Source organism: Triticum dicoccoides, chromosome 6A, assembly GCF_002162155.2.
Source record: "Triticum dicoccoides isolate Atlit2015 ecotype Zavitan chromosome 6A, WEW_v2.0, whole genome shotgun sequence".
NCBI lineage: Eukaryota > Viridiplantae > Streptophyta > Magnoliopsida > Poales > Poaceae > Triticum > Triticum dicoccoides.
Window position 1 is genome coordinate 152,067,190 of NC_041390.1, and position 10,285 is coordinate 152,077,474.

The 10,285-nt window shown below is 46.4% G+C and overlaps 1 protein-coding gene across 2 annotated transcripts in view; it reads right to left on the bottom strand.

The window, feature by feature from the left end:
* Window positions 1-9,058, bottom strand: part of LOC119316362 (cyclin-dependent kinase 11B-like) — a 9,965-nt gene extending 907 nt beyond the window's left edge. Inside the window, exons 1-9 of one of the 2 annotated variants that reach the window (XM_037590677.1) lie at window positions 8,551-9,058; window positions 6,893-6,991; window positions 5,563-6,259; window positions 1,250-1,377; window positions 1,115-1,159; window positions 958-1,036; window positions 779-878; window positions 643-697; window positions 502-581 (exon numbers count right to left, since the gene is read on the bottom strand). In XM_037590677.1, the coding sequence (XP_037446574.1) occupies window positions 502-581; window positions 643-697; window positions 779-878; window positions 958-1,036; window positions 1,115-1,159; window positions 1,250-1,377; window positions 5,563-6,259; window positions 6,893-6,991; window positions 8,551-8,910 (1,643 nt within the window). In that variant the 5' untranslated portion in view covers window positions 8,911-9,058. Of the gene's footprint in view, window positions 1-501; window positions 582-642; window positions 698-778; window positions 879-957; window positions 1,037-1,114; window positions 1,160-1,249; window positions 1,378-5,562; window positions 6,324-6,892; window positions 6,992-8,550 lie in introns of both variants that reach the window. The other variant, XM_037590676.1, reaches the window with a different exon arrangement.
* Between the last annotated feature and the right edge of the window lie 1,227 nt (window positions 9,059-10,285).

A 10,285-nucleotide genomic window follows, 5' to 3' on the forward strand; every position in this document is an offset into this window, starting at 1 on the left:
ATGAACACGAGCATGAGAGCAAGATTCCCAACTCACCATTCGTCAAGTCAGCGACATTACTGAAAGTGATGCTTAATCATTTCGAACTATTCTCTTCAAGTTCCCGAAGAACAACTCTAAATTACACAAATTGAAATAATAGGGGCTGCTGGGTGGTTGGGAATTGTAGTTGAGCTGCAACAATGTTGCTGAAATCCAAAAAATAAATACTCTGCTTACGTCCTATAATTTGCACAGCCATTTAGTGAGGAAACTCTGAAACCTGACTGGTCAATTTTATTCAGCATCTTCACATTAGGCTATATGTATAAGTGGGCATATGCAGTGTAGGTGAGTTTTTAATGAACTATGTGGATTTAAGAATGAGGCACAGTTAAGTCCTATGTCCAAATCGTGTTAGCAGAGCAGGCTTTGGCTACTAACACGAAGCATATTCATAACTACATTACTGCTAGATAAAATACATATGTTGAGCTAAAATCATAGTAACAAAATATGAACCTTGAGCAGAGCTCTAGATGGAGAAACAGGTAATCTTCTTGTCGAGGATGCCTTTTGTAGTTCCATGGCTCTATCCAGGACTAAAAAAGAAGTCAGAAAAACCTTGAGAGCAACTGGAGGAAATTTTTTGTAGACATTTACCTGATAAAGCATCATAATGCGCCCATTCCTTAAACTTGAAATGATATTAACCTCCCTGAATACAGAAAACTAACTTAGAATGTGGAAATATATCTAACAGATTAGGTTTAGATAATAAAGTAATTTTTAAACCTACCTAGGCTCTTCGATGCAAGATGGATGCAAAGGGATACACTTAACAGCACATTTACTACCCGAAACAAGGCACTTAAAAATCTTGCAATCATTGCCTTCGCCTATGACAAATAAAAACACAAATATCATCATAGGCACAAATAAAATATTTGTACGAATAATATTATTAACAACTCTTACCAAGTTCTTTACAGACTTTGAAAGTGTTGATTGACGGTTTCAAAAAAGCTACAAAATCATCAAAAATTGCAGAAGGAACCTAAGATTTTAAAAATTAATGTTAGACTTTTAAACTACAACACAGAAAATATAGTGTTAAGGGAAAATTTATACATACATTGTTCGTTTCAAAATCAATTGAACTGTTCACATTTCTGAAAACCTGTAATCGCAAGCATATTTAGCTATAAAATCCATTACCAACAGTGTGAAACATTGCAAAAGCTTAACTAAAAGTTAATTATGGGCTTACGCTGCTTGTAGAAAAAGGATCAGGAGCAGTAGCATCAATTTTGAAAGAGAATTTGCAGAGCTCTTCCAGTTCATCACGGTTTAGCCAGATTATACGATAGGCTTTTGTTAATTTCCATTGCTTGCCACCTAGCAAAAAAATAGAACGTCACGGATCTTTTATGGCTACATGACTTTACTTTTCTCCATGGAGAAATGTTGAACTGGTATGGGCCTGGCCCATCAACCTTTGGCTCAAGTGGCCTCTCTAGTATAAGTATCCAGAAGGTCTCTCTCTCCCAGCGTAACCTAGCAACTGTCGCTCCTCACCAGACACCAACTGCCACAACAATAGAAGGAGAGGTGAGGTCCCCTTAGTTCAACATGGTATCAGACGCAAGTGGCAGTGGGGCTGGGCGAGCAGTGCGCGAGGCGAGCTCGTCGTGTATTGGGGCCTGCAGGCAACGGGCGGGCGGGTTCTTTGCTGGTTCTTTGACGGTTGGGCTGGTTCTCCTTCTCCGTTCCGTTGTGCCTCTCGTGGAGAACTGGAGCTACAGGAGGCTTGTGTCTCTTGGAGGAAAGGAGAAGGAGAGATGAAGCAGCGGGAGGAGGAAGAAGTGGAGCTGCTGGAGGCTGCTGACTATGACTGCATCTGCACAGACTATGGGGTATGATCAATGTAATGGTGACCACAGTGTTTTACAGACACTCTGATCGAAAGATCACCATTCTTGCAGTTTATGTGGATGATAAGGAGAAAATAGAGAGATTGAAGGGGTGTCTGGTGAAGGATTTGGGCAACCTAAAATACTTCCTAGGCATTGAAGTGGCATGGACAGAGAAGGAGTAAATTGCAGAAAACCACTACTTTGAAGGCAAGGTTTGCGAAAACCACTACAATACATTTTTTTTGCAAAAAACACCGTGTCTTCGGTAATCTTTTTGCAGAAAGCACTGATCGGCGGATCGGGCTCAGTTAAGCTTGTTTATGACAGGTGGGGTCCTTTTTTTGCTTATGTGGCACAACAGTTTAGGTTTAAGGCAAAAACACCCCTCGACTTTCTCCACACTGCTCCCAGGCCCTCCAACCACGCCGCAGCCGGCAAGCGCGCACACGAGCGCACACGAGCTCAGCGCCGCCCCTCCTCCTCGGGCCGCTGCCGTCGTGCCCCCATCGTCCCGCCCAACACCGGATCCGAGGGTGCCTCACCGGGTAGGGGCCGCCGGCAGTGAGGGATAGGCAGCGTCGGCTTGATTGGGCCATTGGGGATCGAGCAACCGCGGGGGGCGATTGGGAGCTCTAGCATGCCGGAAGGTGCGGCGGCGGCCGGCGCTCAAGGTGCCGCACCGCCCCCGGACGGCGGAGGGCTGTTGTGGAGCTCCAACATGGCGGTGGGCAGGGCCAGGATGGGCGGCGTCCTCTGCCTCGAACTACGTGTGGCAACGACGATGGCGCCCGAGCCTTTGCCTCGGCCAGGTCGGGACTGGTGCAGCGGCCTTCTTCGTCGACCTGGGCGCGGCAGCGGCGGCCTGTACGTCGACCTGGGCGCGGCAGCGGCGGCCTGTACGTCGACCTGAGCGCAGCAATGGCTACCCTTATCTCGGCCGGGGACGGGACGGGCAGGGGTGGCCTGCCGTTCCTCGACGCCCCCGCGGCCGCAGATGCACCGGAACGACTTGCGCATGCAGCTGACGAGCGGCTGGCCGGCGGCGCCCACCACGGCGAACTGCAGCAACCCCGCCCACCATGGAACGAAGCGTCGGGGAGGACCCCCCGATCCAGAACGCCGTCGGGAGGAGCAGTTCCACCGCGGAGGAGCGTCGGGGCTAATTGCATTTTTTATTTTTTATTTAGGGGTATGTTTGTAAAATTCTAGGGTCTAGTTTGTAATTTTAGATTAAAACCCATAAATTACAAAAAGGTAGGCCACGCAAGTAGAAAACGGGCCCCACTTGTCATAAACGCGCTCAATAGAGGCAAATCCGCCGATCAGTGCTTTCTGCAAAAAGATTACCGAAGACACGGTGTTTTTTGCAAAAAAAATGTATTGTAGTGGTTTTCGCAAACCTTGCCTTCAAAGTGGTGGTTTTCTGCAATTTACTCACAGAGAAGGGAATATCTTTGGCCACCGAAAACACATCTTGGATCTCTCGAGTGATATGGGCATGATGGGATGTCGTGCAGCTCTTACTCCGATTGAACAAAATCATCAAGTGACAGCACAAGCAGGTGAGCTAGTGAATAAGGAAGATTACCAGAAACTGGTTGGGAGGTTATTGTACTTGTGTCATACGAGGTCTGACATTGCGTTGTCATGGGTGTGGTGAGCAGATACATGCATGAACCAAAGAGTGGGCATCTTGATAAAGTGCACAGAATCCTGACTCCAGGAAAAGGGTTGTGGTTTGCGAAGAGTGGACATCTTGACGTGGATGGCTATAGTGATTCTGATTGGGCTAATTGTCAAGATGATAGAAGAACAACTTCAGGCTATCGTGTGTTTGTGGGAGGAAATTTGGTGTCATGGAGAAGCAAAAAATAGACAATTGTGTCTAGATTAACAGTAGAAGCTGAGTATAGAGCATTATCTTAAGGGTTGAGTAAGATGCTCTGGGTGAAGAATCTACTGAGCAAGTTGAAACTTCTGAGGAAGGGGGCCCTGAGAGTATGGTGTGACTATCAGTCAGTCAGCTGCCAATAACCAGTTCAATATGATAGGACAAAACATGTGGAAATTGATCACTTCTTCATTAAGGAGAAACTTGATGCTGAGATCATCAGCCTTGCCCATGTCATCTCTGGGCAACATATTACAGATTTGCTTGACAAAGGCAATAGGACAAAGGACTGTAACTTGGCATGTGACAAGATGGGGTTGATAGATATCTACCACCCATCATGAGGGGGAGTGCTGAACCGATATGGGCCTGGCCCATCTACCTTTGGCCCAAGTGGCCTCTCTAGTATAGGCATCTAGGAGGGCTCTCTCCTTGTGTAACCTAGCAACTGGCGCTCCACACCAGCCGCCACAGCAATAGAAGGAGGGGTGAGGTCCTCTCAGTTCAACAAAAAGGTTGCCCATTTTTTTCATTTGACATCATTACCATACCTCCGACAGAACAATCCATATATGACCAACACGCATTATGACGGAATAAAAGAAACAACGAACAGAGCTCCTTTTCTTTTTTACAATAACTAACTAACTATCTCATACTCTCCAAACCTCCCCTCTTTCTATCTCATATTTATAATTTAAATCACTTCTTAACAAGATATGAACCTGCGGATGAAGGCAATCCAGATGATCATAACATGTACTGACCCCAACATGTACAGGCATATTTCAATTCAACAAAGATATCTTATGATGCAACCAAACAACCGTACAAGCATTAAATGACTAGATTCAACTACCATGATGCATGTGTCAAATGAATTACACAAGTCACAAATATAAGAAGAGTGACATAAACCTCCCCTCTCTTTCTATCTTATATTTATAATTTAAATCACTTCTTAACAAGATATGAACCTGCGTAGAAGCTTCATTAAACGGACCAACTATGCATGTGAAGGCAATCCAGATGATCACAACATGTACTGATCCCAACATGTACTGGCGTATTTCAATTCAACAAGGATGTCTTATGATGCAACCAAATAACCATACAAGCACTAAATGACCAGATTCAACTACCATGATGCATGTGTCAAATGAATTAAACAAGTCACAAATATAAGAGTGACATAAATCCCCAAAACATTCATATGCAAATCTGCATACCATGGTTGGTGGGTGCAAAGTCTAGCTCACGGTTTCAAATAGTGCAGAGCCTTGAGTTTGCAAACTCTAGCCCTTTGTGTTGGCAGCTGGATAAGGACAGGGGACACTAATTTCTATGATGCAATGCCTTGATTTTGCAAGGGTTGATATGTTGTATAACTTGTATTCCCCAAGCAGCAATTCCATTGTTCACGAACTTGCCAGCTGGGAGCCTCATTCGACCTTAAACTACAGGAGCTAATCCAAACATGGTTGTTGGGTGTAAACTCTAGTCCATGGTCTCAATCATTGCTTGAAAACTTAATCTAGACTTGTTAACTCCTTTTGCTGACACTAGTTCCTAGCTTATTCCATTGGTATTTGGAGAAGGTATGGCACTAAATTCAGTCCAAGCATTAGTTGAATATACTCTACGCCTGGGAACAAACATTTCCCCGGATGAGTGTAAAATTACATACTCCTTCCGTCCCATAATGTAAGACGTTTTTTGACACTACACTAGAGTTATCAGATCATATGACTGAATTTAAACAAGTCGAGAACTTACTAAAAAATTTAAGCAGCAGGTGCTTCTGTGCTGGCCAAACTCGAAGCTTAATTGTATCTTGGTGAGTATCCCCATGTTCCTCCTCCTCTCCATCACCCTCCTTGCAATCACCTCCACTATCATAACCTCCAGAAACTGCTACATCCTCATCCACCCCATCCACATTCTCAGTCTCATCCTTTTCCTCATCCGCATCCATATCCTCGTCCTCATCCTCATCATCCTCATCCCTGTCCCAGTCCCAGTCCCCATCCCCAATCCCCGAGTACTCCTTGCACCCCAGCCTTCCCAAAAAGGACATAGCACCACCTAGTGATGGGAGGGCCCAGTCATCTTCGCTGGAGCTGGATTTCACCATCCCATAGTCGTCGAGGGGGAGGGACCGGTCGTCTTCGCTGGAACTGAATTCCGCCGCTGCATAGTAGTCCTCGGCCATGTCCACTTCCAGCGCAGGCTCGCCGCCGTGGAATAGCAGCCGCGCGATGTCGATGGTGTGGCCGTCTTGGACCACTGCCAGATACAAAGCAGGCTCGCCGGCGAACTCTTGGTCGGGGCCATCGGAGCCGCCCTCCACAGCTCGGGGTGGTGCAACAGGGGCAAGAGCTGCTATTTGAATCAGCGCCGATCCATAGGATGATCTCTTGTAGAGACGAACTTCGGTTGCCCCGCCGCCTGCTGACTCTGTCCACGAAGGAATCTGTATGCAACAACAATATACTGAGCAGATACAGAACATCTTATTTCTGTTCGCTTCCTCAAATCTGTAGACAACAGCACATCAGACACATGAATTTCTTCTAGTGGACAGCAGCATATTACGGAGCAATATACATGAGCATTTACTATCAATCGTACATAACAAACTACTGAAAGGATAGCCAAAACTATCTTTGCACGTGAACAGTGTAAATAAAAGAATAACTATCACATTTCCTATACAGTTTTACTCCATACAATGAACTTTATAAGGCGCATTTTGGCCTGGCATATGAACTAAGAAACTTCCAAGACTGAGAAAGTCACCAAACAGAATGACTAAAATACCCTTATATTTACTGCTTTTAAAAGATGCAAGAGAATGTGGTTGGTCCATGCACATATTCTTATAAAATTATAGTGAAAAAAATAATTCACAAAAATAACAAAATTAATTATGCATGGATGCCTTACTATTTTGGAAGACAGACCAGACTTTTAATATCTTCACCAAAAGTAATTTGGTAATAATAAAAAATAACCAACGAAATGGCAAAGAGAGCATTTATCCACTTATAGTAAGAAGCTAAATTGACACAAGAGTGAAGAAAAAACCTCTCAAAACTAGAAGTACCTTAGTTGAATCCATAGGAATGTCCACATTATAAAAACCCGCTGGCTCGTGGGAGAGAGGTGAGAGCCGAGAACTGGGGGCAGGGGGAACGCTTCCTCCCTGTAGAATATGAAGCATTTGGAAGATATTAGGAACAGACAGCTAAAAAACAAAATTAGAAGCCTCTGAGCAACTTAATAATAGCATGATCTTCTTTTTGCCGGAACAATTAATCTGCTGCTCAACAACAATATTTTATGTAATGTATACGTAATTACATCTGAACCATCAACATACCATAGCATACTATGAAAAATCAGATGAAAGAATCTAACGATTGAAAGAGACCAAAAGCTTTGATGGGAGCAAAGATAGTTACTTGCTGCATGCCTGCGCAGTTACTTGATATTAGAACTTGAGACTGGTTTTGGCATTAGATACCCGGTAATCAGTAAATATGCACGACAAAAAATATAAAATATTTTGGCGTGCTAGTATGTTACTGAGCATTGCCTGCCAATGCATATATGCTTCCATGGGCATGTGCATAGGCACTTTAAGTTTTGCATACGATCAACACAACGGGGCGTGTTTAAGTTGATTACACTCAAATGTGGTCTTATTACATCAGCTCAATGACATCACCAAGAAATTAACCTACGTGTTCTATGCGATGACAAGCGACATCACAAGTTGGGTTAGCTAAACTAATAGGCTAGTGTTTCACTGTAGTTTGTCTATATATACACACATGAATGTAGCTTTGACATCATTTGTTCTGACTTCTAGCGCTGCCACTGCCGGGTGGTACAAAACACCTTGCGACATGTACAGTTCAATTTTTGGAAATTTCCACCTAGAGCCCTAGAATTTGAGAAATCTCGGACTTACGATTTTTATCCATGAGCTATCTATACAATGGCACTGGTATCATTAACCATGTACTAACATACATTTACCTTGTAGCACATTGGTGCATGGAAACCACTTGAATTACTGAACTCAAAGCATTGGATCTATAATTAAAGATGTCCCAAAATGCCCAAGGAAAGCATCATCATAATGCATTTCCAGAACCAGCAACAAGTGCTCATCCTCTCTACATGACAAACACTACCAGAAAAGTTGGACATTCACCATACATAATATTCAAGTCCCTGATGTTAAACATATCATACAGTAGTAGCCAAGCTCCGACAACTTCGCACTTGTATTCATCAACTAATTAACAAGCAAACCAAGTCATATAAGACCGGTACCATACACACCATATTGTGTTGGCCTGCTACGACAGCAAATCTCAAGTTCCAGCAACCAAGCTACATTTTAGTTCACGCATCGCGCTTCCAATCACCTAGCACAGCTACTAATCATCCACTGGGCAGCCTAGTTCATCACACGAGCACAAATCCAGAGCTAACCAACCATTTCCAGAGCAATTAGCGGACACAACTACCAAAGTGTAATCCCCAACTCGAAGCGCACAAATCGGCACCTCCCCATCGCATCCCCATCCCGCGTTCGGAGCCTCAGATCCAAGCAACGCCAGCCCCAAATACGAGCACAGCCCACGCGAACCAGACCGGTTTAAGAAAATAAAGGGATCCCGAGATCTACGCATACGGGGGAAGTATCCCGAGGGCTGTTGCCGACGAGTGAAGCAGGGATGGAGGACTCACGGCGAAGGGGTTGACGTCGTCGTCCTCGAAGTCGTTGCGGCCCGCCATGGGTCCGGCCTCCTCCTTCTCCGACAGCGGCCATGGACGTCGCGGGGGCGACGAATGTGGGCGGTTGACGTCGCCGTCCTCGAATCCGTCTTGGCCCGCCATGGGTCCGGCCTCCTCCTTCTTCGAAGGCGGCGATGGACGACGCGGTGGCGGCGACTGCAGGCGGTTGACGTCGTCGTCCTCGAATCCGTCGCGGCCAGCCATGGGTCCGGGTCCGGCCTCCTCCTTCTCCGGCGGCAGCGACGGACGACGCGGTGGCGACGACTGCGGGAGGTTGAAGTCGTCGTCCTCGAATCCGTCGCGGCCCGCCATAGGTCCGGCCTCCTCCTTCTCCGAAGGCGGCGATGGACGACGCAGGCGGCGGGCGGCGTGCTCGCCCCCTCCCTCTCTACTCGCGTTGTGAGACGGGGTGGCTGCGCGAGAGGTAATCGCTAGCAGGTGGGGCCCGCTGAGGCCGCCAGGTGGGGCCAGGAATGCGAGACGCCAACCTGGCGGAGTGGACTGGCGGTGCGAGGCTGAAGGTCTACTTGTGGTCAAACCTGCCTAGATGGCCCGGCACGGCCAGGCACGCCACACGGGCCCCCCTGCCTAGCCGATGCACGGGCCCCATATTACACGCGCCGGCATGGCCGGCCCACTTGGCCTGCGTGGCACATTTCGCCCAAATACCTTCAAAAAATACTGGAAATTTGAAATTTTCGGAAAAAGAGAAAAATATAAAAAATGAAAAATGAGGCAAAGTATCTTGTAGGATAAATATGCTTTACTAGTGGCTGCCTCAAAAAACCAAGGAAACGAAAATTACAAAAGAAAAAGAAAAATTACAAAGGCACAACTACACGACATGTTTCCCCACAGTCTCCTTGTCCTTTTTTATGTGTGCCAATTTGTGCCTAAGCAGGTGGTCGGTTCCTCTGCGCCCTTTCCCATAGTGGGCAACAAGTTCCCGCATATATTGCACTTAGCTTTAGGCACGTTGACACCGCCCTCCACAACTATTTCTTCAGCGAAGTAGTCCCAGCAATTCAAGATTTTGCGATGAACACGTGCATAAAGTTGGAATAGGTTGGGACTATCCATGTTTGCGTGTAGGAAATGAGATGAGATTTGAGTGTGAGAAATGAGAGGAGTGGGCAGCCCTTTTTATAGCAAAAATCTGGTATTTTTACATGGGTCAACACGGTGACACATTAGGCACGGCCATCACACTCGGCCGCATGGCCCACCGAGGCAAGTTCGCCTCAAGTATCTCCAAAAAAACATAAAATTGGAAAATGACAAAAAATACAAAAAATGATAAATGAAGCAAAGTATCATCATGTGGAATAGATCTGGGGCTTTATTAGTGGTTGTCTCATTAAAATCTTCCATCAAATACCTCCAAAAACGCAATTTCAACAGACGGTCTATATGTAAAAAAAATTGGACCGCGGCCTCCTCGTGATGTAAAATACAACACCTCGCGGTGCAAATTTACATCACGAGGTGCATCTGGTCCAAAACCAGCCGCCACCCGCGAACGCCCAACCGCCAGTTCCTTTCCTTTGTCGCCCGCCCGCCCGCGACCTTTCGCCCGCCCGCCGCCGCCCCTCCGCACGCCGCCTGCATCAGATCCAGCCCCGCCCCCCGGAGTTGTTTCCACGTCGCCCGCCCGCCGCGGATCCGGCCGCTGTCGCCGCGCCCGCCG